General features: G+C 35.6%; 1 protein-coding gene across 1 annotated transcript; it reads left to right on the top strand.

Moving 5' to 3' along the window:
- Window positions 1-26945, top strand: FAM199X (family with sequence similarity 199, X-linked). The gene is made up of 6 exons (XM_011380986.2): window positions 1-502; window positions 8079-8298; window positions 17486-17635; window positions 17889-18050; window positions 19144-19410; window positions 20667-26945. Exons 1-6 carry the CDS (start codon window positions 306-308, stop codon window positions 20835-20837), a joined length of 1167 nt encoding a protein of 388 aa, XP_011379288.1. The 5' UTR covers window positions 1-305; the 3' UTR covers window positions 20838-26945.

The following is a 26945-nucleotide window of genomic DNA, read 5'->3' as shown; positions in this document are numbered from 1 at the left end:
GGGCGGGGCGGGGCGGGTGGCGACGGTGCAGCGCTGACGAGGCTGGGTTGGGCAGCGGCGGCGGCCACTGGGGCGGCTGCAGAGGCCACTGGGGGGCTAACGGGGGACCGGCGGGTTGCCGTGGCCTGGAGCAGCGTCGTTGGCACTCCTGGGACAGCGACTGGCAGACGCGCTCAGCCTGCTAGGGAGCTGCAGCGGGCACACCCCGGCGCTGCGGCGACAGGGACAGGTTAGAGTGAGGGCGAGGGCGGTCGCGGGAGCAGCCCGGGGCCAGAGAGGGAGCCCGAGCCCTGCCGTCTCCAGCCATGTCCGACGAGGCATCGGCCACCACTTCGTACGAGAAGTTTCTGACCCCGGAGGAGCCCTTCCCGCTTTTGGGACCCCCTCGCGGGCTGGGCACCTGCCCGAGCGAGGAGCCGGGCTGCCTAGACATCAGCGACTTCGGCTGCCAGCTGTCCTCTTGCCATCGCACCGACCCGCTCCATCGCTTCCACACCAACAGGTACAAACTGCTGCTGGGGACAGGGGCGGATTATCCACACCCCTGTCTCAAGCCGGGGATCACCGGGTCGCCCAAGAGCCTGGCGCTCCGCCCTGGGTCTGTGCTTCTGTTCGCCCCCTCCCCCATCTTTCTCTCCGACCGCTGCTCATTCCCGGGCTCTTTCGTTCTCCCTGTTTTCACCCCTGCCCTCCTGATTTTCCTTTCGGCCGGCATTTTACTCTCTTTCCCCCCATTTATCTTCTGACGTTAGTGACCCCTCCCTTCCACCTCCGTCCCCCATCTGTCCCCTGCGAATCCGTAACCCCCACCCTTGATTTTTAGCTGCTCTGGTGTTTCCATCCACTGGCAAAAGTTTAACCCCTTCCATTTCCGATATGCTATAGGGTGTGTTGCGAATGGCTCAAAATCGATCCATGGATCTTTTGAAAGGTGGCACTTTTTAAGCTAGAATATCCCTTTTCCCAGGTTATTAACCTGTCTTAAAACCCTATTTCCACTGCCATCCCCCCCCTCTTTTTTTTTAGTGAAGCTCTGGGAAACCAGACAATTCTTCGCTCGCTCCCTCCCTCCCCCCCCCCTTTTACTAACTCTTTGCCTTCGCGCTTTAGGCCCTGCCAAAACCTATAAGCTTAAATCTGGAAGATTCCTTCATGTGGTGTATCCCTCTGTTTGTTCCCTCAGTGGAAGGATGGAGCTAGGCTTAGGATGGGCTTGCTTATACAAATTTATTCAGAGGGTGCATCTCCTAACTGGTTTTATTAGAAGGGAGTGTTCTCTCAGGCATTTATGCGTTGTACCAAATGTGGGGCGTTTAAAGATGTTTTAGACGTAGCCCCAACCTTTAATATAGGTAGACGTTAGAGATACATATTCAGAGGCCTGGGAGGGTTCGTGGAGAACAAGGGAGGAGAGAGGTTCAGTTACGAAAAATACTGGAGTTGAATTAAGGAGTCTAGCTCTGATTTCTGAGCCAGTTTACAATGTGAGCATGAACAAATCCTTCCACATTTTAATGTCTTTTTTTATGACCCCCGCCATCTCTTACATCAGTCTACACAGGTTTACTGAGCTTCAGCCAGATACAAGGAATGTATAAAACATGATTCTTACCTACCTGGAAAAAAAAAAAAGGTATATACTCAGGGAGCAAAGTGTTACAAATAGTTGTATAGAACATGAGTATGACACATTTGAAAAGGAAGAGGTAGTAAATGTGTTATGACTATTTCAAATCCCAATTGCAAAAATGAGGAACCTGAGGCCCAGAGAGAAAAGACTGAATTCAGGGTCATAAAACTGAGTTAGGCAAAAAACCAGGACTATTCCTTTGGAGCCAGTGCTGAAACTTGGAGCAGAGCTAACGTTTCCAGTGTTGTAAATGGTTGTTATAGTTTCTTAGACTGTCTCACAGAAGCCTTTTTAACCTGTGAAGTGACTAGATCATGAATGCAACATTCATGAAATTAAGTGTGCTTAAGATTGTATGCGTTGGAAAATAGTATAAAAGCATACTTTTGCACATGTTTGATATGTAAGTTTTGTAGCACTGGAGCAAGTTATATACACAGGGAAGCGAAATGATTTCAGAATTATGTTGCTCTGATGCTGAGGGCAAAGGAGTGGAGACAGATGCTAAGGGTAAGCCCTGCCAAAATGGGTCGAGGTGATGGTGACTGAAGCAAGGAGAATAAAACATTTCTTACAGCTTGTTTGTTCTTTCTCCTCCCATTTTTTTTTCCTTGTGCTTTCCTACCCATTTTCTTAGAGACCACAGTAAAGTCAAGGTGGTTTTGCAGAATGGAGCAGTGAAAATAGAGCTGGAGGTTCCTGTTCAGCCCTTGTTTTTCCAAGTCAAACATTATTTTTCCTAGTTACTGCCTGCTTTTTAAAAACCTCTCTCTCCAAACCCTACTTTTCACAAGGCTTGAAATGGCAGTAGGAGGTCTAATGTATTTTACTCTGTATCCTTTTCAGCAGAGATTAGGGGAACCAGACTTAGCAATACTTATAGCAGATAATGTTTCTGCCCTGGGCTACCTTGCTTTTTAAATCCTTTTTCTTTCCAAAATGTTCTGCCTTCTTATCCCTCCTCAAGATGGTGTTTGAGAGGACCATATGCTTCTAGTCATTTCTTTTCAGGGAGAAGCAAAGAGCTAAATCATGTATGTGGGCAAAGTTTGGGGAATTCTTTTATTTTGGAGTTTTACGTGTCACATTTTTTCCCTCACATCACATCATTCACCAATTCAAGCAACAATCTAAAAATCAGATCCAAATAGCTAAGTACAGATATTCTACTTTGGGTTTAGTCATTATAAAATAAATTTCATTGAAAGTAGAAAGCTTGCCAATGGGTTGACACTTGATTTACCTTAATTTTGCTTCTTCCTTGTTACTTGATAAGAAAACTGGAGATTGTTTAAATAATGCTCTTGATAAGGCCCTTAGTATGATGACAGTTTTGTGACTGTTCATTTATTGGACTCTGGACAACATTTGCAATCTTCATTAACCTGGAGAGTCGGGCACTATTACTTGTAATCCCTAAGATTATGAATGTTTATAGTGTTCAGGTTAGAGTCACCTGTGAATTAAGTTGTTTCACTGGTTCATAAATTATATGAACACAGCCAATTCCCTAAGAATTCATACTTTCCTAGGAGTATCTTTTAGGATTTTGTGACCAAGTAGGGTTTGTCTGGAATTTTGAAATAAATTTCAATAAGCAAAAAGACAATTTTTTTTTAATTGAAATGTCAGTATGGACTATATATAGTGTTTAAGACATTTTTCTTTGGTTTTGGGGACAGGATTTTTCTGATGTAGTTGTGGATCTTCTCTTAGCCTTCGTCCACCACAACCTCCACTATCATCAAGAAAGGATGTCATTTAGCAAATTGAAAAAAAATTATAATGATATTAGTAGATCCTATAATTGAGAGATGAAGGTGATTAATATGAACTACTCGATGTGTTATTCTCTTTATCTTTCAGGAGTACATCAACAATTGTACATTGAACAAATGTGAAAAGTGGGTGGGAGGACAGTGCCTCACTTTTGTATACCCTATTGGCAGGATACGAAATGAACGATTGTATAAAGAAGTTACTCAGTTATATGATTTTTGAACCCTGTTTTCAACCAGAAAAACAACAAGGCTACTGTGTACCTTTTGTACCACCCACAGTTTTCCAATCTTGATGTAAAATTAGAGGTGCAGAAGAGCTATGAGTGTAGGTGGGAGAACCACGTTCCATAAAGTGAGATAGGTTACAGAGACAGAAGGATTTTGGTTTGGGGACTTGTTGAGATGAGTTAAGAATGGGGATTGGGCTTTGGGGAACTATCCAGGCTAGAAATGTAGATTTGGGAATAATCAGAAATTACAGTAGGATGACGAGAGTAGAACCGAGTTACAGAGGTTGAGATGGTAGATGAAACTTTTCAGTAAACTTAAGGAAAGGAAGGAGAGGAGGTGTGGTGATATTTGAAAAAATAAAGCAAAGTTTCTTTGTTTTGTTTTCCTTGTTTAGTTTTTCTTCTCCAAAAATAGAGATTTTAGTTCCTTAGAAGCATCCCACAGGAAAGGGAGAAATGGAAAATATAAGAGAGGGCTAGATGACGAGATGGATGGGATGAACTCGGGAGTCCAAATGAAAGAATTAGTCTTAGAAATGAACTGGAATATTTTTATTGTCAAGACTGTAGAGAGGATAGGAGGGATGTGTAATGATCTCAAGACAATTGAGGTCATTTAGAGGAGAGCTGGGAATTGGAGTGAGTAGGTAAGGAGGCTGTGTCATCTGCTCTTACCTGGGACCTTAATGGCCTGTTGGACTCCAGAGGAGTAGCAGAGGTTAGGGTGGCTGTATGGGGATTCTAGCAGGGAGCCACATGATGAATACACATGATGATAGGGACTGTTCCTTGAGAATGAATGCATGGCATGGATTTGTTCTCAGCTTTACCTTTTCTTATAATTAAAATTTGGTCGGCAAGCCTAGTTATCAAATTACAACCATTTCATTGGGATTCTTTTCAACATTTTTAAGATATGGAGAAAGGCTTCTTTGTGAATAATTTTATGGTTATAGCTAGGATTTTCTTAGGTAGCTTTCTCTTAATGGAATAAGATGTAATGTTACGGCTTTGTAACTTAGAATAGTTTGTTGTTAAGCACATGCACATAGTGATCATTTGTTACACATTTGAAACCTACAGAACAGTCCAAAAGAATCACACTTAAATTTTTATTATGAAAACTCATTATAGAAAATTGTGGGCATATGCAAATCTACAAAGACCATTCACGATCCCTTTCACTAAGGATAACTGTCCACATTTTGATGTTACTTTTAATGTTCTTTCTATGTACCTATATAATTTTTAAAAATCAGGATCAGGCAATATATGTAATTTGTGGCCAGGTTATTTGCACTTATATTGTGTTTTCCTTTTCAATAAATAGTCTGAAAATATGATTTTTAATTATAAAAACATTTTTATTCATATATATTATTTAATTATCCCCTATGTTTTGGAGGCATTTATTTTCCCTTTTTTTGGCTATTATAATATTGTTTGGATGTGTTTGTACCTACATGATTTTTCCCCAAATTTCTATATGGAGAAGCCGATAGATTCCTAGAAGGGCAATTACTGAGTCTAAAAGAATGAAACTTTTTAAAGCTCTGGAGATATATGTTACCAGATTACTTTTCAGAAAGATTATGCCAATTTAACACTCTCACCAGCAGTGGATAAAAGTACTTCCTACTTTGTTTTTATCTACATTGCCTTAAAATAATAATAAAAGTATTTACAAATTAGAATTAAAAAAAAAATCTCTAATAATAAAAAGTACTGTTTTTCTGTTTTATAAGTGGTTCGTTTCAAGTATGAGCCCAGTTTCCTTGCCACTGTTAACTAAAAAAAAAAAAGAAAGAAAGAAAAGAAAAGAGCAAAGGCTTCTAAGAATACACAGAACCCTGTTATATCTGTTATAAAGTCATGGATTTGCAAAACTGAGGAACATACTGATTTTGCCCTAAGATAAGAACACAAAACCAATAATAAATCAAGTCTGCAAATTCCTGACTCCCTTGTCAGTTATCTGATCATCAGATTATTAAATATGGCACAGTTTTTTTAAAAAGGAAAGTCAGTATTACTCATAGAGGGAGACCAACATTTCTGTTGAAGTTTTGCAAGCTGAAAAACCTTCTCATTAAAAACAATTACTTAACAGCTTTTCCTAGCACATAACACGGTACTCGGCACACAGAAGATACTGACTAAATGTTTGTTGATTCAGTGGTGAAAAAAGGTTAAAAAAAAGTCATATGCAATTTGAAGGTAAGTGAAAAAATTGTTCGCCCGGGACAAAATGTAGATATGGTTTACCTGTGTCCAGGACGGAACTTACGATTGCTATTCACAGCTTTTATATTGTCTTATTGCATGACCTGCACATTTTGGTTAATTCTACTAAGTTTATTGATTTTTAAAAATTGAGGACACTGCCTACCTAGCAATCGTGTGATGAAACTAGGTAATAGTGAAACTAGGTATATTCTTGGATTATTAGATGAATTTTAGATTTTTGCCTATTTATAAAAATTTGTTGTAATCTGCTTTTATATTTACTGAACCATAATAGTTTAGAGTGTGTGTGTCTCTGTGTGTGTTTTAATGCTTTAAAATACTCTACCTTTAGCTCAAACAAAATGGTGCTATAGAATTTGTTAGGTTGCCCGAATTTTGTAAATCAAAAACTTTGGAATTAACCTTAGTCATACAAAATAAGAGAGGGAGTTAAAAAAATGAAATACACAATTCAAGGAAAAACTGAATTTAATGAAGGATAAGAAACAACCTAATAGTAAGTAAATAACAGGCTTTTCTTCAGGAAGTCTTATTTCAGTATCTTATTAGTAACTTAGTATCGAATATACTAAATCATTATCTTAGAAAGATTAATTCCCTAGGCTACTGTAGAAGCAATGAAGATTATCTCATTACTGGCATAAAGCTAGTGGAAATTTATAAAATAAAGCAGATTTATAGATTTCAAAAACAGCAACAAAAAACTATATCTCTGCAACAAATACTACAGACAAAAATGTTAATATCTTTAATGCATAAAGAACTCTTACAGAATCAATAAGGAAAACATTAACAGAGAAAAATGCTATAGCGAAATAACTAATAAATATTTTTAATTTTGATCTTGCCGGTAATCAAAGAATTAAAAAAATTGATACAAAAACGTTTTTCTTCCATCAGGTAAAAATTTTTTAAATGAAAATTCCAGTGTGTTAAGGTTCTGGTGAAATGAGCACTTTTATATACTGCTTTGGGGAGTATAAGTCGGTATAGCCTTTCAGAAAGGTATTTCAGTATACTATGACCTTTAGAAGTGTTTGCATTCTGTGACTCAGTACTTTCCTTTCAAGTAATCTACCTTGAGAGATTATATATTTGGATAAGTAATTATAAACAAAGTTTCATCTCAATATTATTTGTTATACCAAAAAAAAAAATGGAAACAGCTTAAGTATATATTGAAGGAATAAGGTTAAATAAATTGTGATACATTTAATCAATGGCATTAAAATGTTTTCAAGTAATATATTTTGGGAAATGTTCAGTATGTAATGTTAAGTAAAAAACAAAAAGCTGGATACTAAAATATATGCAGAATGCTGATCCTGTAAAAACATATATATGCATGCAGAAAATACCAAAATATTATGGATTAGTTATTGCTGGGTATTATTGGTCATTTTAATCTTCTTAATTAGTCCTTTCTCATTCCAACATCTCTGCAATGATCCTGTGTAACACTAATATGTAAAAGTTTTTAAATATAAGAAACACTTTTGAGCTTCTACCTATGTACTTTGTTGGTGCTTTTCCCTACCCTGCAATGGCTATCCTCTTCCTTTAATAATAATAGCTGCCATGTACTGAGCACTTTTTAGGTCTGCTAAGTCTTCTGTATGTGTCCTCATGTAATCTTCACAATAACTGCATTTTTAAAATGAGGATACAGGCTTGGAGAAGGGTGTGTTTTGCTTAAGATAAAAAAAAAAAAAAGCAGGCAAGTGACAGACAGAGCAAGAATTTGAACTCGATTTGACTCCAGAGCTTACTCATAACCACTATGCTATGTATTTTGTTTGTGGATGAAGGTTTTACTTTGTTCCTAATTTAAATACATTTTTCTTTTAAGATATTTTATTGCAATATTTCCAGACAGGTAGAAATGTAGAGAGAATAGTGTAATGAACCCCACGTACCCATCACCCAGCTTCAACAATTATTCACATATGGCAGTGTGCTTTATCAATACCCCTACTCATTTAACAATCTCTTCCTTATTATTTTGAGACAAATCCAAGACATATTTCATTCATACATATTTTAGTATATATCCTTAAAAGGGCTCTTGAAAATATTCACAATATAATTATACCTAAAAACATAAATGTCATAAATATATACTATTAACATCTTTTAATTGGATGGATTCTGTAATTCCTGTTGTTATTTCTTTTGTGTTATACTTTTAAGGTGGAACTTAACTTCTTGTGGAACAAGTGTTGCCAGCTCAGAATGCAGTGAGGAGCTGTTTTCATCAGTTTCTGTTGGAGATCAAGATGATTGCTATTCCCTGTTAGATGATCAAGATTTCACTTCTTTTGATTTGTTCCCTGAGGGGAGTGTCTGCAGTGATGTATCTTCTTCTATTAGCACATACTGGGATTGGTCCGATAGCGAGTTTGAATGGCAGGTAGGTTTTTTTTCCCCTTATGTTGCCATCATTACTCCCTAAATAGATATATGAATTTCTATTTTGATATTTGCATCTCTACCCCAAAGCAAATTTCTCCAGTGTTTATCCAATCCTACAGATTCTCTGATATCATTAAGAATTAGATAGAATATGTATCCTTTAGTTTTGCTAACATACCTTTTAGGCTTCTGATGCTACAGATATCCTTTTGTAGATTTTCGTGTAATTTAATACTTGTATAATGTTCTCATTATTATGTATCATCAGTACCTTTCTGTGCATGAATCTAGGCCAATTTACTCTTTCTGCATTATAATAAAAAAGGCTCCGTGCCCTTATAGGCACAGTATCCTTATATTAGGGTCATGTTACATATCTAGGATCACAAACCACTGTTATCATGAATATATAATTTTGAGTCCTGTTATCAGACATACAATATAAGTTTTCATTTTGTATTCTCTTCCTATGTAGGGATGTTCTTCCTGTGGCATGTATACCATGTAAAGTGACTTTGTGGCAAATTGTTTGGAACCGATTCCTTATAAAGAGTGCAGTCTCTCAGAAAATGTAGATCATGTTATTACAACATCCATTTTCTGATTGCAAAACACTAACATTTAAAGAAGCTTTCCTTGCATACAGCAAATGTTATATTCAACAGATACCTGAGTGCTTACTGTGTTTGCAAGCCATCTAAATATCTGAGGTTGTATTCCAAAAGAGGAATCAAATATTATTTTTTTATTTCCAACAATTTTTTAATAAAAAAATATCCAATGGCATAAAATTAAAAGTAGGAGTCTCACTGTAGTTAGCACTGTGAAGAGCTTGTGCAGATACGAGTATGGTTGTATAGCACTGAAAACATACACAAATGGGATCATACTTAAGCCACTGTTTGGCCCTTTGCTTTTTCAACTAATATAGCTCATTCTTTGTGATGGCTGCATCATAATTTAATCAGTTCCTTAATAATGGATATTTAGATTGGTTTCAGTTTTTTCTTGTTATAAACAATTTTACACTGAAAATTAAGTTTTTAAAGAGGATAAATAATCTACAACCCCTCTATTTTTCTATTTTATATAATTTCAAAGGCTTCTATTTTATATGTAGTTATAAATATGATTTGAGTAAAAATTATGATTTTTTTAAACTTAAAAAATTGAGATAAAATTCACCATTTAAGTACCTTTAAAGGGTATAATTCGACAGTTTTTAATATGTTCATAATGCTGTGCAGCCATCACCACCAAGTCCAGGACATTACCATCATGCCAAAAGGAAATCCATACCTGTTAGCAGATAGCCCCAATTCCCCCTGTTCCCATCACCTAGCAATCACTAATTTGCTTTCTCTGCGGATTTGCCTTTCTGGACATTTTGTACAAATGGACTCATATATGTAACTTTTGTGTCTGAGTTCTTTCACTTAGCATGATATTTTCAAGGTTCATCCATGTTGTAGCATGTAACAGTACTTCATTCCTGTCTTAGTCAGTTTAAATTGCTTTAACAAATACCATAGGTTGGGTGGCTTAAACACCAAACATTTATTTCTACAGTTCTGGAAGCTGGAAGTCTGAGATCAAAATGCTAGCATGGGCAGGTTCTGGTGAGGGCCCTCTTCCTGGGTTTTGGATGTCTGCCTTTTGCTGTGTCTTTGCGAGGAATGGAGAGAGAGCTCTAGTCTCATTATCCACTTGTAAGGTCACCGATCCCATCATGGGGCCTCCACCCTCATGAACTCTATAAACCCAATTACCTCCCCAAGGCCCCACCTCCAAATATCATCACATTGGGATTAGGTCTTCAAGATACAGATTTTGCAGGGGAGGCACACAAACCTTCAGTCCATAGCAATTCCTTTCTATGGCTGAATATTCCATTGCATGGACACACCACATTTTGTTTAGCCATTCATCAGCTGATGGATGTTGGAGTTGTTTCCACTTTGGGGCTGCTATGAACATTCAGGTACAAGTTTTTATATAGATGTATATTTTTAACTCTCTTGGATATACCCTTAGGAGTGGAATTGCTGGGTCTGATAACTTTATGTTTAACTTTTTGAGGAACTGCCAAAATGTTTTCCAAAGAGGCTGTACCATTTTACATTTCTACCAGCAATACAGTCATGCCCCATTTGACGGGGATACATTTTGAGAAATGCATTGTGAGGCGATTTTGTCGTGCAGACATCGGAGAATGCATATACAAACCAATGGTACAGCTTACTTCACACCTAGGCTATATGATATAGGCTATGATATAGCCTATTGCTCCTAGGCTACAAGCCTATATAGCACATTAGTGTACAAAACAAAGGTTAAATCAAGCACTAGAGGAAACGGTGCAATCTAGAGGCATGGTAAACACACGATGTATGAGGCTGCTACTGACATAACATGGTATTCTGTCTTACAGCAACCTTTTTTTTTTAATAACTAGAAAGAGTACACATTAAAATAATGATGAAAAATACAGTATAGTTAATAGAAAAACAGTAACATTTATTATCATTATCACATACTGTACATAATTGTGTGTGCAATACTTTTATACCACTGGCAGTACAGTGGGTTTGTTTACGTTAGCATCACAACAAACACATGAGTAATGCATTACGCTATGATATTATGATGGCTAGGATGGCAGTCGGCAATAGGGATTTTTCAACTCCATTATAATCTTACAGGACCACCCTCATATATTGAGTGAAATGTTATGTGGAGCATAACTGCGTATGAAAGTTCCAGTCTCTCCACATCCTTGGAGACAGCAATGCTTGGTATTATCTGTCTTTGGTTATAGCTACCCTACTGCATGTAAAGTGGTATCTCATTGTGGTTTTGATTTGCATCTTCCTAATGACTAATGATGTTGAGCATCCTTTCATGTACTTATTGGCCATTTGTATATCTTCTTTGGAAAAAATGCCTATTCAAAACCTTCGCCCATTTTTAAAGTGTGTTATTCATCTTTTATTGTTGAATTGTAAGAGTTCTTTATATCTTATGGCTACTAGACCCTTATTATATACATAATTTGCAAAAATGTTTCCCATTCTTTGGGTTGTCTTTCAACTTGATAGTGTCTGTTCACTTGGTAAATATCCTTTGACACACAAAATTTTTAGTTTTAATGAAGCCCAATTTATCTGTTTTTTTTTTCTTTGGATGCTGTGCTTATGATGTCATATTTTAAAAAATCACTGGTTATGCAGATTTTCACCTATTTCCTTCTCAGAATTTTAGCGTTATAGTTCTTAAATTTAGGTCTTTGATCCATTTTGAGCTACTTTTTGTATATGGTGTAAAATGGTCTAAATTAGTTCTTTTGCATGTAGATATCTAGTTGTTCCAGCACTATTTGTTGAAAAGGCCATATTCTTTCCTTATCAAATGATCTTGGTACCTTTGTGGAAAATAAATTAGCTATAAATGTATAGGCTTATTTCTGAACTCTCATTTATATTCCATTGATATATGTCTATCCTTATGCCAGTACCACACTGTTTTAGGTACTCTGGCTTTGTAGTAAGATTTGAAATCAGGAAGTGAGAGTTGTCCCACTTTGTTTTCTTTATCGAGATTGTTTTTTCTATTTGGGGTCCCTTGTGCAATTTTATATGAATGTTAGGATTAGGTTGTCCATTTCTGCAAAAAGGGTAGTCAGAATTTTGATAGGGATTGCATTGATTCTGTAGATCGATTTAGGGAGTATCGCCATCTTAATATGAAGTATTTCAGTCCATGAACATGGGATGGGATATTTTTGTTTAGGTTTTCTTTAGTTTCTTTCAATGATGTTCTGTAGTTTTCAGCGTCCAAGTCTTGTACTTCCTTGGTTCAGTTTATTCCTAAATATTTCATTCTTTTGAAGCAGTTGTAAATGGAATTGTTTTCTCATTTTCATTGTCAGACTGTTCATTTCTATTATATAGCAATACAACTGATTTTTTTGTAATTTGATTTTGTATCCTGCAACTTTGCTGGACTCATTTGCTAGCTTTAATAGTTGTTTGGTTTTTTTCTTTTGTTTGTTTGTGTTTTTTTTTTTTTGATGTGGATTTTTTAGGGTTTTTAAGATCATGTCGTCTATGAAAAGAGATAGTTTTTCTTCTTCCGTTCCAATCTGGATAGCTTTTCTTTTCCTTTCTTAATTGACCTGGCTTGATCTCCAGTATAGTGTTGAACAGAATTGGCAAAAGCAGGCATCCTTGTCTTTTTCCTGATGTCAGGAGAAAAGCTTTCAGTCTCTCACCATTGAGTATAATGTTAGCTGTAGGTTTTTCATAAATTCCCTTGAGCATATCAAGGAATTTCTCTTTTCTTCCTAGTTTGTTCAGTGCTTTTATCTGAAAGGGTATTAGATTTTTGTCAAATGCTTTTTCTTCATCTGTTGAGATTATCATGCAGTTCCTTTCCTTCATTCAATATTTTGATATACTACATTGATTTTTGTATGTTGTATTCCTGGAATTAATCCTAATTGGTCATGGTATATAACTCTTTTAATACGCTGCTAGATTTGGTTTGCTCGTAGTTTGTTGAGGATTTTTGTATCTGTATTCATAAGGGATATTGGTTTGTAGTTTTCTTGTGATTTTTTTGTATGGCTTTGGTCTCATAGAATGAGTTAGGAAGTGTTCTCTTTTCTGCATAAAATATTGCAGTAAGATTTTCTCATTTAACATAAACATTTTCATGATCTTCATTATAACTCTTTAAATGACTACATAATATTCCCGATTCTAGATGTGCCAGAACTTGTGAAATCCTTCCTCTATGTACATCTGTTTGTTTGTTTTTTCTGTTAAAGATAACGTAGCAGTGAGCATCTTTATCTGGGTACCTTTTTATTCTTTAGTGCCTCATTTTTTAAGTGCGTACTTTGTATTTAAAATCAGACAACAAGGATTCTTAATAAAGTGTAATCAGATGGAGTCCTGATAATTCTGAGAAATAGTTTTCCACTTATTTCATGTGATTTATTTAGAGTTTTTATAATGTTGCAAAGTGGCAAGGTTTTTTTTTTTTTTTAATTTTAATTGCCAACTTCTTCAGTCATTTCACGAGTAGAGTGCAGAACTGCTCTCAACCACTCACTGTTCATATACATGACTGACTACAACATTGGAACAAAAAGCAGGCCTGCTTCAGTAATGTGTTTTCCCACTTATGAAATTGGAGTATGGGTACTCTGTTGCCATGGATATTTGCTATTTAAATATGCCGAAAGGTTTAAAATGCTCTCTTGTCTTTGTGGGACTTCATAATGATGAGCAGTAAATTATCCAAGAAAATAATTGCAAATTATGTGTTAGGATTAATATAGACTAAAAATTGTTGACTGTAGTTTAAAAAAAAATTCATGTTACCTCTGTTGTGATTAAAAACCGCATCTGTTTAAATCTTCCTTTTTAACAGATGTTTCACTTATTGCTAAGTAACTATAAATGATTCATAGATTCTGGGAAGAGAAATACTAACTACTTAATAAGGCAGGATTTTAACCTTAGAATGAAGTAGCATCTTAGCATTTGAAGTAGCCTTGAAGCATTTCACTTTGCTGATAGATTTCTTTGCTAGCAGTCCTTTTAATATTAAAAATATATTTGACTAGTCTTAGAGCTTGAAAAATTATTTTATTGTTGAGCAGGAAAGCATAGAAAATTTAAAGAATAATTCAGCCGTCACTTGAAACCTAGAGGTGCATTTTGAAATTGCACATCAGCTGTTACAGATAGGAGCTTACTCATAAAATTTTGCTGCACATTGCAGAAATATGGCAGAGGTTTGATTTAATTTTTCCTATGTGTCACAATTACTGATTATAATATAAATATACCAGATATTGTTGTCTGTGAAAAATATGGCATGAGAATTATTAAGCATTTTTATCCTGAAATATTTTATCCGTAATAAAATGGAAAATTGCTGGCCTAATAAATATACAGGAGCCCATACAATTAATTTTCATGTACATCTGCTACTCTCACACCATGTCTCCAATTGACTACTTGACATTTCCACTTGGATGACCTTATTATTTAATGCTAACCCATTATCTGATGCCAAGTCCTTGATCAGCAATGAAACTTCCAATCATAATGGGGGAAAAATAGATTCTGCTTTGTGATATGTATTAGAGTGTAGTGACAATGACTATTGTCATTTCAAAGGACACTTGTACTTGCTTCTATCCTTATCACTAAAATTCTCCATATCCCAAATCGCATTCTTCTCTCATTCCAAAAACCTGCAAGGCAAGATGTCCTTGTATAGTTGAAAGCACTGGACTTGGATCCTACTTTGGATGTTGCCACTAACCATGTGACCCTCCCTGGACATCACTTTTCCTTCTTTGTAAAATGAGGGTATTAGACTTGAAGATCTATTAACATTGCTTCAAGTCTCTTGCTGTAAAAATTGAGGTGTTTAAGTGCATCATCCTGGATCTGTTCTATGACTCAAGTGTTGCCACTTTTCTGCTGCTCTCACGTTGGTCATCTGACTATTTTTCTTATCCATTCAGTTATAAACAGCCTTGTAAATTGTTTTTCATTTGAAATTTTACATGTTCCCATTTTTCTTTCCAGTTTTGCTGGACCTAGATCAAACAAAAATTGTCTAATTCCAGTTTTTTCTCACTCTATTTTGTCCCCATACAGCTTTTGAACTTATCTTCCTTCAAGACCAGTTTCATCGAGTTACTTCTACTTAGGAAATATTATTGGCTTACTTCTACATATCATATAACAGTTTCCGGTTCTTCTGTTCACTTTCATATCCCTAGCACAATTTTCCGTTTTAATCATATTGGTTTTCTTAACTTCATCCTGTGTTTTTTCCATCTGTTTTACTAAATGATTCCCCATACCTGAATGCCTTTTCCTTTTACTCCTTCAGCTGTTCTGAGAGACTACTTTGTGAAACTTAACCCAGCCACTTTAGTAACGTGGCATTCTGTTAGGGTTTATGTTACCTTTTTTAAGGGTCTAAAACCATGGCAAGAGATGGAAAAAGCAAAATATGCCTATTTATTGAGTGTCACCCATGTTCTAGGCATGTTAATTCATTTAAACCTTTCAACAGTCCTTTGAGATGGATGGCATTAACCATAATTTATACTGAAGATTCTGAGGTTTCAAAGAAGCAAACTAACCTCCACAAGATCACATAGCTAGTGAGCAGTGAAGCTAGGATTTGAACTCTATTTGGGATCCTTTTACTTCTTACTGGAAAAAAAAAATGGCCAAAGAATCATTGGTTGCCTTTTTTACCACCCCTCACCCCTGCAACAGATACATAAACAGAATTAAAGATGCAGATTTCAGTACTTAATATGGTCTGGTACATGGTAGATATTTGCTAAAGAATTAAATGAAAAATTTTCTTAAATTTTGAAAGTTGATCTTTTGAGAGTTCCTTTCTCTACCTAATTTATCAAAGGAGCTTGAAGTAGGAGAGGCCTTTCATCTGATGAGTATCTCATTTTCTTTTAGGAACCCTAGAGACATCTTTAATGTAGTAATGTTTTGATTTGAAGTCATTCAAAGGGAAAATAGCAAAACATTTTTTTGACATTAAAGCCTGACACTGACTAGATAACCTTCGGGCTAAGGGTGAGCAATTAAAACAGTGTAGTTAATGAGATTTTAAAGGAAGTCATACAAATTGTTGGAAGTTACTTATGCACTTGGATTCATTAATGCCTGTCAAAGTGAAAGTGTGGTTTTTAAAAGTAGTAGCGAACTTAGACAGTTTCATTCTAAACATCATGGTCACCTTGCATAGCCATTTTTGTGGCTTCATTCCTCTCTTCTGTGCAGTTGACTACCCAATCAATGCCTGCCCCCTTGTAGCTCTCCTAAGCTCTAATCCTGCAGTTTCAAGCTCACTGCTAGATATTTCCATTGATGACCTGTCATCTCATCCCTAACATTCATCATCTGCTATGCTATATAATTGTACATTTATGTGATTGTATTATTTTCCCAAGTAGAGTATAAAGTTCTTGTGCAAAGACCACAACTTACACGCCTTTGAATCCCTTATACCTATTATGCTGCTGTGGGTGCAATAGGAAGCTAAAATATATGTGATTACAGTAATCTTCATGAATGACTTAAACACACTTAATTTAAAATTAAATCCATTCTGAGTTTTGGTGTTTATTACCTTGATTGTGGTGATGGTTTCATGAGTACATGCATAGGTCCAAACTCATCAAATTTTATACATTGAATATGTACAGTTCTTTGTATATCACTTGGAACTCAATAAATAAAGTTGTTAAAAATTAAATTCATTCTGACTGGCTTTTAATAGGCAATATAAAATTATAGCACATATTTTTGCTGTCCATCTCACTTTAAACTGATTTGATTTTCTGTGTATCGGACTTGTTTGTATTTCTCCTTTGTACATTGTCTCTTACATTTTTTTTTTTCTAATACTCCTGGATTTTAAAGTGTTTTTGCTTTATATTAACAGTATATTTTAATTGTCTCAAGGTTGTTAATACAGACTTGAGGACAAGGACCATGATTTATTTGTCTTTATATTGACAGTATTTCTAGCACAGTGTCTGGCAAAGAGCCAGGTAATGGCAGATCACTCAGGTCTCCTGAGATGGAGACCTGTGCTCCTTTTTCATTATGCTGTGGGGGCCCTAGCCCAGGGCCGCAGACCAGTACCAGTCAGTGGCCTGTGAGGAACCGAGCTGCACAGCACAACAGGACGTGAGCGGCAAAGCTTCATCTGTATTTGCAGCCGCTCTCCCAGTGCTAGCGTCACCGCCTCAGCTCCACCTCAGATCATCAGGCATTAGATTCTCATATGAGCACCAGTCCCTGGTGCCAACGAGGTTGGGGACCGCTGCCCTAGCCTATATTCACATTAAAAACCTTAAGGTAGCATTTTAACAAGTCTCGATTATGATTTTAAGCTTTTGGAAAATATCTCTCATTAAATAACTGATTGTATACAAAGGATATATTGATGTTGCTGCTTTGTCTAAAATAGGATTGGATCAGAATTAATATCTTCTGATTCTGTATTTGTCATTAGTCTTTTTATTAAACTAATTTTAATCAATGTGAAATATGTTGTATTTAAAATATATTTATTACAAATTTTTCTCTCTATACCCCCTTCTCCTTATTTTTATAAAGTTGCCAGGCAGTGACATTGCAAGTGGGAGTGACGTGCTTTCTGATGTCATACCCAGTATTCCAAGTTCACCTTGCCTACTTCCTAAAAAGAAAAACAAGCACCGGAATTTAGATGAACTTCCTTGGAGTGCAATGACAAATGATGAGCAGGTAGAGATTTCGACATTCTTAATTAAAAGCATATATGTGGAGAATGTGTGAAGCTCAATTTATTGCCTGTTTAAAGTCACTGGGTAAATGTGGATTGCTTAGTAAATCTGAATTTGAGCTTTAACTAACTGTTTTTGCAGGAAGCAAGTATAATATTAAGTGCTTCAATATTTAAAACACATTATAAATGACACACTAAACGATCGGAGGTTTTGGCAATTGATCTTGTTTATTATAATTTTTCATTACTTAGGTGGAATATATTGAATATCTGAGTCGTAAAGTCAGTACTGAGATGGGTCTTCGGGAGCAACTCGATATTATTAAAATAATTGATCCTTCTGCTCAAATCTCCCCTACAGACAGTGAGTTTATTATTGAACTTAACTGTCTCACAGATGAAAAATTGAAGCAGGTATGTAAAGAAAATACAGATTGTTCAGCTATCGAAAATACCATTGTTTTATAACATGTATACTTGAATGATCATATGTAAATACATAGATAATTTAGGTCAAAATCACTGCCGTGAAATGAAACATTAGAAAAAATGATGACAATATTTGAGAACACATGGTTTTAAGAGGTTTTATGTACATTTCACCTAGCAGTATCTTTCTGGGATCACGTGGATCTAGAACCTGCTTTTTAGTTGTGTAGGCTTTGAAACTTAATGTTACCACATGAGGGGTGGTTATCCTGAGCTATAGATTTATTCTCAGTCAGCTTACAAAAGACTGCCTGACAATCAAAATGCTGATTATTGAGAGATATACTTGAATGAACATCTGAGCTGAAAGATTCGAGTAGACTTAGAGAGTAATTGAGCCTGGCTAGGGTAAAACGTGATTTTCCTTCTGCTATTCTGAAATACACATTTCTGTTATCTTCTAAATAGTCTTTACTGGTGTCTTTTTCTCTGGTACATAGCTAAATGAATACTTATGTTCTACTTTAAATTTTTTTGGTATTTATCATTTATGAAACATTTTTCTCATGTCAGTATTTCTCTCAACAGACATACTGTAGTTTTCTATATTTCAGCCCATTTTTTATTAGTATGGTAAATCGATGCCTTACATTTGAAGACAGGTACCCTGGGCCTCTAGTTAAGAGTTATGAAACGCTCTAATGTTAGATATAATTAGCAGCCTACTTACATCGTCTTAAGTGGAGACCTTTAAAAATGCCTAATCTCATCTATTTTATTTTATTGTTAGTTTCTGTTTCTGAGTGTTATTACCTTAGAATCTTAAATTCTGGAGGTCAGTAGCCTTCCATTTACTAAGTATATTTTACGTGCTTTTAAAATCTAGCTCCATAATATGTATCTAGAATTTTGAACATTGTCAAGGAATTTCTTTTTTCCTTATATTCTACCTGTGTACCTCTGTAGCACTTTTGTTGACAGTCTTTTAAGTTAAGTATAACATTATTCTTTTCTGCACTATTTCGAAGGTAGAATGTCAAGGAACAATACTAACTGGTTTCTGTCCACGTGTTCCAAGGTCAGAAACTACATCAAGGAGCATAGCCCTCGCCAACGGCCTGCAAGAGAGGCCTGGAAGAGAAGCAACTTTAGTTGTGCAAGCACCAGTGGAGTAAGCGGTGCCAGTGCCAGTGCCAGCAGCAGCAGTGCCAGCATGGTCAGTTCTGCAAGCAGCAGTGGGTCCAGCGTTGGAAACTCTGCTTCAAACTCCAGTGCCAACATGAGTCGAGCACACAGTGATAGCAACCTATCTGCAAGTGCAGCAGAGCGGATTCGGGATTCAAAAGTAAAACATCTACTCAATACAAAACTTTACTTTTCAGTATTAACATTAGTACTCCTTCCTTCTAAATTTCTTGGAGTTAAACTTATCCTGCTGTCTAGATGCCTGCGGGTTTCAGTTTTAATTGAACAAGCAGGATGCTCTGCTGTCGAACTGAGCCCTCTAGGCTGAATGCTTGAAATACTCTTTTGACTCACATCTGTATCATTCAGTTTTATCTGATTTTTGTGTCTGTTTTAAGTAAGATAAATTGTTGGAAACAATGAGTGAGTCTCAGGATTGCAATGTTGACTGCGGCTCACTACTGAGCGGATCTCTTCATGTTGCCGACGTTGCTATTAGCTCCTAAGAATATTCTGTCTGTCTTTTGTATGCATTAAATATTTTCTTAATGTTTTAGTCTTGAATGTTTCTTCTTAGCCCTTTTAAAAATGTAATAATGCTTTCCTTAATTTCTGTCTACTCTTTTCATAGTTGAAGAAATTCTGTATAATATTATTGGGCATATAAAAAATGGAAGGTATAAGTGTATGTGTGGTTGTGATGCTTAGCTGGAGAGTTCAGTCCCTTGCAGTGGTGACAGTCTGGAGCCAACCTAAGAATGATAAGGGTATCTTTCTACCTCTTTGAGAACCTAGTGGTGACTAGAAGATACACATGATTCCTTCTCTGGCTTTTACTGAAGTAGCAGAAACAGAGCCGGCCTTGTCAGTTGCCAAGGGATTCCTCTGGATATGTGGTCATTCCTTTTTGGCATTAGTTCACCAGTGACAAGGAGTAGAGTACCCAGTGGGTTCTAATGGGCTTTTTAAGGTGTTATTTGCCTAATATGAAAAGGACATTCTTTCCCAATCATTGTAAAATTGCTAGTGCTTTTGGTTAAAAGGCACCTTAAAAGCATACACATTAGAGCCTTTGGAAATATTCTCTACATTTGTGTTCAGTATTATTCACTATGTGTTCACTTTGCACTAATGCTAGTGTACCTTAATTTGATTTTAAAAAGGCTTTGAAATGATTGGTTAGCTATAACTTTGGCAAAGTAATCAAGAAGATTTATTGGTCGAAGACTGTAAAAATAGAATCTTGAAGAATTATTTTCAAGTCTAAGCCAGTGACTTATTTACGGGAACCAGGATCATACGGCAGAGGAATTCGAATATCTTTTAAAATCCTGAAAATACAGACTTTGATCCATAAAATACTCTGAGGGTGGCCAGAATTAAGCCTTACTGATTTAGAAATTTTTATTTTGACAGAAGCGATCCAAACAGCGGAAGTTGCAGCAGAAGGCCTTACGTAAGAGGCAGCTGAAAGAGCAGAGGCAGGCTCGGAAGGAGCGGCTCAGTGGGCTCTTCCTTAATGAAGAAGTGCTGTCCTTGAAAGTGACTGAGGAAGACCATGAAGCAGATGTAGATGTTTTGATGTAATAAGGGTGAAGCTCTCAGCATTCTTTCTAAGCGTTAAAGTATTCTCTCCTTATTTGTTTACATGCATCTTGACCAAACTTTTGGTTAGGGCTGTGCTGATGTATACCATTAATAATTAAGGCCAGTGGTTCTCAGCAGATGGTCCCTGGACCAGAAGCTTCAGCATCACCTGAGAAGTTGTTAAAAAAGCATACTATGGGGCCCCACCCGAGACTTGATGAATCAGAAGCCCCAGGGGAGGGGCACAGCATTGTATTTTAACAAGCACCAGGTTATTCTGCACTGTACTCTAATTTTAAGAACCACTGATTTAGTAAATGCTTTGACTATTTAAACTTTAGGGTGGTTAAGTAGGCTTTTTCAAAGACTAGTACTTTTACAGTTTAGAAGATTTCAAGGTAACGCTGACAAGTACTTCATTATATTAGTCTATGTACATGTGGAGAGATCATAATTCAGTTTCCTTAATTTACAGTTTCTTAGTTTACTTTTTCTAAAGGGCCATAGCAGAATTCTCAACTCCTAATGGAAATCTCTTTTGAGGTTGTGGGGGCAGGATGTGGATTGCTGTTTACACTAGTGCCTTTATTAGGTTTACTTCTGTTTTCATTCCTTATTAACTCAAAGTATAAAAAGAGGCCCTAATATCTTTTCTGTAGGTAGTCTTTGTTTTTCACTTTATGTAAATTCAGAATCTCTTCTGTAAGTGATGACTACTGAGGAAATGTTACTAATAGCTGAATTTTAGACTTGATGCTATGTTGATTAATATTCAAGCAGAAAGCAATTGAGCAAAAGAACTGATCCTACTTTTCCACTGCTTTCTGAAGTTTTAGGCTGTGAACTGCCTCAAAGGCAGAAAATATCTCAAGTTCTTTTTGTAGGTCATTTGTTTTCCAGCACAGCTCTAATTTTTAGATATTTGGTTTAACAGCTTCTGGCATGTGAACAGGTTAATGTTCAAAATTAACTAAAGAAGACCCTTACTGTTCTGCTAAACTTCTCTATAAATCACTAGAAATACACAGAGCAGTGACGTAATACCAAAAAAAAAAAAAAAAAACAGAACAAAACAACAACAACAAAAAAACACCTTAGCTTGTTGGCTGTTAATAGAACTAATTTTAAACATGAAATCATGGAGTTTCTTTAAAAGTTTTCATGGAGAGTTTGTTATCATGATCATTCGAAGTAGTGCGATTTCTTTTCTTCTACCACACGTCTTTAAACATTCACATGGGTTAAAAAAGATGGAAACGAATACTACTGACAATCAAGCTGGTTTCTGACTTTCATAATTGTTGTTTGTTGTGGATAACTTTTGAGAGGTAATCATGATACTGTAGGAGTTGTAATCAATTATTTTTTTAGAACTAGAGTCAGGTTGATGGGAATTTCTCCTTTTTTTAACTTTTATTGAATTACATCAAGTGGCTTGTTACTATAAAGATTAAAGACTTAAAATCTTAATTTAAAATTCTTAATCTATATATAAAGGTTTAACCTTTGCTTACCATCATGTGTTTTGAAAATTTGATTTCATTTTGGTCCCTTGAAGTTCAAAGAATTGAGACTGAGGATAAAAATTGATATATTGCAGCTTTGCTGAGGTCTGTGGTATGGTTGTAACAATTTGAAGACTACAAAATTCATACTCAAAAAATTTTCTGACATATAAGTATATATATGGTTATCAGTTGGAGTAATCCTTCTGACTTCCCTCTTACCCCCCCTCTTTGGTGCTCTTGACAAGTTTAGAGGGCCTAGAGAGAGCTTGGGGAATAGACCCTAGAATATTCTGAGGAAGGTGGAAAGGGGCAACTGAACCACGTTGTGTTTTCCCTTTCACATGTAGAAGAGTAAACAGGGAGAAGAGCAAATACAGCTGCATTCTGTCAGCTCTTAGTAAAAGCAAAATTCCAGAGACCGTAGAGCAGCATTTATCTGTTAAATACTTGGAAACAATTTACTTGTGACCAGTAAAAGAAAATCCTAAACAGGGTCATGATGTAGTAAGACCAGTTTCTCTACTCTCCCAACGATCACATAGTCTTAATACCTTAGGTTTAACTTAGATCACTATTAAACAAGTTTACCAAAGCAACCACAAAGCCAATGTAAAAAGTATATAAAGGTTGGAGAGTTTATAGTAAGGTACGGCATGAAATTTTGTATAAGTCTGGATGAAATGTCTTTATGGAACTATACAGATAGTCCATAAAGTTGGTTTGGAGGAAATTGAAATACTTCCTCTGATTAAAAGAAAAAAAAGCAAAACAATTTGGGTTTACTTATGATTGAAGAAGGAGCTTGCAATCTTTCTCCATCTCTTCAAAATAAAACCAGCAGAAAAAGACAAAATTTTCTTGTCTTCGTTAGTGTGCTATACTTCTGTTTTAATGCCTCATGTAAATAATTCAAGGTTGAATTATTTCTTTCTTGGAATAAGTAATAACTTATTCAGTCTGGTATATTTCTGAGTGCAATTTAAAACAAACCCAACTCAGTGCTTTTCCTTTCAAATATAAGCCCTAACAAATTAATAAAAAATTCAGACTTATTTGCTCCATTGTCAGTTCTCATCTGTAGAGATTTGACATTGGAGCAAATAAATCTCCCCCTTTAAAAATAAAGCTTGTTAACTGAGAGCATCATAAAGTCCCCTGAGAATTATCCAGAAACATTTTATTAAAGATCTTGTATTTATGTCAATTATATATCAATAAAACTGAAAAAAAAAAAAAGTTATGGTAGAGGCTCGTCATTCCCCACCACAGCTTTTTAAAGTATGAACCTTGAGTTAAACAAAATGGCATGTCTTTCTGCAGTTTTGCAACAGAATTAAAGTAAGACAGTGTAATATAATGTCTAGTGGAGTATAAAGGGCTAGTTCATTCAGTCCCAACAAGAACTTAGAATAAAATAAAGCCTTTTTTTTTTTTTCATGAGACTTGTCTCATTTTTTTTTTTTGTTAGCCTGGGGCAGTTTTGCCCGTTTCCTCAGTCCTTTGGATTAACTAAATATTGTTGAATTAATCCCAGAAACTGACTCGTTATTTAATGATTTTGTGGATTGGGCGGACATCTCATTTTATTTAGTCTTGAAAAGTGCTAAATCCTCGCATAAAGGAAAAATTCCGAGAAACTACTGTATAAAAGTATCCCGATTCTGATGAGCTTTACAAATTGTGAAATTTATCAGATGTTTTCATATTTATGCCAAAAATGTTAGTACATGACAAATGTAGAACTCTTATTTCCAGATTCTCTAGCAGAGATTTTTGACCTTGACTTACTCTATATAGCCTCATGTGCCTTAAAGGTGAATTCTGTACTTTTTGTTACTATCAGGCTTTTCCAAACTCAGAAATAATCTAAGTGTTGTAATTGGTTTTATAAAATGCCCATGCTGGTGGATATCAGTAAGCAAAGCCATTAAATCAAACCAATCAATGATAATAGGGTATATAACAAAACAGAAACCTTCAGATCTGAAATGACATTTGCATAACTTCGTTTTGGCCCATCTAAGTAATTGAAGAACATTGAAAGTTATCTAAAGTATAGCTTAATGATATATTCTTCTATTTTTTTCTCTGAAAAGGGTCATAAGCCAGAATACTTTTTAAAACTAGATAACTCTTAATATCTGGAAAGGTAATTTCAAGGTAAAAATACTTCAAGAACACAGATCATATAGCAAGTTGATTCTCTTAACTTTAAGGATTCTTTGCATTCATTTGTGTAATAGCCAGAACACTTCCCTCCCCTTGAACAAATTACCTTTTAGCATTCCTATCTTCAAGAAAATGTTTGCTTGGAATTGGAAGAGGGTTATTTAAAGTCACTTTATAGTTTGAGATGGTTGATAGGAAAATTCCCAGTTGCATTCAGATAATAGTATTGATGGTGAGCATCAATACTGACATTCAACCTGTCTAAACTTTGAGGTAAATTTAGTCCTTAAAAGGACTATTAGTTAGAAAATAAGTATTTGTATGTACCTGTACTGTTATAACTTTGGATTTGTTTTAACTCTGACTAAGATAAATTTTGTCTTTATGATGAAATTATGCTAAGTGGGTAAGAAGCATCTGAGAGATATTTAGACCTAGGAGAGATATTTAGACCTAGGCACCTCTGTCAGCATAGTGTCTGCAACATAGCTCCTTAGAATGCTTAATTCTTATTTCTTTGGAAAATAATTTACTTATTTTGAAAGGCTTAGAAGGAACTCTGAAAATTCCTCTAATTAGCTGGCTATTAAGAGTAAGGAAGTTTCATGGTATAGTTGAAAACTCTTTGACTCACTAAAATTTTATTTTCATACTTTTTCTGATATTAAAATTGTTTTCAGCCCCTTTCACAGTTTTAAATTAAGGTTATTAATGTTTTAACCTAGATCACATTATGGTAAGTTAATTTTTTATTTGACATTCATATTGAATGCAGAAAAACTGGTTTGGTCTTCTTGGATTTCAATATGTAGTACTTTATTGTCAAGTTTCGATGTTATCTCTTTGTGGTCAGTGGAACCTGTGGAAATATATGGGTTGTTTTTTTTTTTTTTGTGGTAAGGGATGGGAGTGGAAAAGAGGAGAATTGCTCCAATTATACTTAAGCATTTTGACTATATAAAGGTAGCTGTAGACATAATATGTGTAAATGACAAGTTAACATTTACCTATTCTGAAGCATTCTAAGGAACAGGGGCCTGAAGCCTTGGCTTGTTTTGAGGAGCTGCTTGCTCTTTAATGGTAGCTGGTAGCTGACCAATTGGATTTAAGTTGAGACTTCGGGGGTAGGTTAACTAGCTCAGGCTTTTAGGAATGGAGCAGATCGTGTCTGTTCCTGTAGTGGCTCAATTTAATTTTCTCTTTAAGTACTATAATTTAGATATAGGTACTGTCCATTCTAAGTTATTTGTGTTGGGAGTTTAATAAGACTTGTCAAAGGCTATTTAAGATAAATACAAGTATATGTAAAACATTTCACAGATGGTTAAAAATTTCCTTTTCTTCAGTTTCAAAGATTAGTTCTATAGCATCAGTATCATAACCAAAGCATGTAGGAAGTTGACTCGTTTGGAGAATCTTCAAGTAGTCTTAAATACTGTAATGTATCATATTTTAACCAGGATTTTTTCCTGTATTTCTGCTAAATTTATTATTATATTAATGCACTTTTGTGTATATAACTGTTTTCTGTACATTCTGTACTTACTACAGTGTATATAAAAGCTGTCTTTCTTGAAGCTGTGAGGGAAAAACACTAGCTGTAACACAAGTTGTTTCTATTTTGAGTTCCTTCTTGTACTTGAAAGTAGTAGTTCAATAGATAAATCTAAACGAGTATGTATGGTAGTAGTTAAGACTGGTGATGTGGAAGAGCTGTCTTTTGAAACTGAATATCAGAATGAAAAGAGCTGTTTTGGTTATTAAGAGCTCTTGCAATATGTTAATTGTTTTTTGATGTACCATGAGTTTTTGCAAGCCCCATTGCTGCTTACTACTTTATACTTCTGAATCCACTCCATTTCATGTTCTATCCCAGAACATTTACCAATGGAGAAGAGTTGCTCTATTTTCCTTTGCTCACAGTTTGGTTAGGGCTTCATAATCTTTTGTTTCGTGAAAGCCCCAGTTTCCCAAATTTCATTGGCAAATCATTCTTTTCTGGAGAGATCAGATTTCTAGAGAGACTAGCTAGCATTCATAGTAAGTGAAAATTAGGTCTCACTTTTGTTTACAAAAAATAAGATCTATTTTCCTTGTATATTGACCTAGAATCTTTTAAAGTTATAATTATATAAAAGAAATGCCTGTGAGCGGTTTTATGTATAGATAGCAGAAGCAGTTCAGCTTTTCAGCAGCAACTGTATCTCTTGCCACTAGAGGGAGTCTGTGACTGCTCGCTTCTTCAGAAAATGTCTCACCTGCTTTTCTTTTAATTTCAGAGGTTGGAATCAACCTTATTCTCAAAATTCCTTTTGTGATGTTAAGTACTTTCATTTATTAATCTAAAGCAAGTTAATTAAGCTTGTGTAATAGAGCCAGGCTCATTCATGCTTTTCTGCAATCTTCAATTTTAATAAATGTTAGATATTAA

This window comes from Pteropus vampyrus, unplaced genomic scaffold (genome assembly GCF_000151845.1).
Source record: "Pteropus vampyrus isolate Shadow unplaced genomic scaffold, Pvam_2.0 Scaffold419, whole genome shotgun sequence".
Classification (NCBI taxonomy): Eukaryota; Metazoa; Chordata; class Mammalia; order Chiroptera; family Pteropodidae; genus Pteropus; species Pteropus vampyrus.
The sequence above is the reverse complement of the archived record's forward strand: the minus strand, read 5'-3'. Positions and strand labels throughout refer to the sequence as shown.

What these genes read in the sequence shown, in the direction of transcription:
- FAM199X (XM_011380986.2), top strand. Translation starts at nt 306, where the DNA reads ATGTCCGACGAGGCATCGGCCACCACTTCGTACGAGAAGTTTCTGACC. An exon ending in CAATGACAAATGATGAGCAG is followed by an intron (nt 17,636 to 17,888) that starts GTAGAGATTTCG and finishes TTCATTACTTAG; the next exon opens with GTGGAATATATTGAATATCT. An exon ending in CAGATGAAAAATTGAAGCAG is followed by an intron (nt 18,051 to 19,143) that starts GTATGTAAAGAA and finishes ACGTGTTCCAAG; the next exon opens with GTCAGAAACTACATCAAGGA.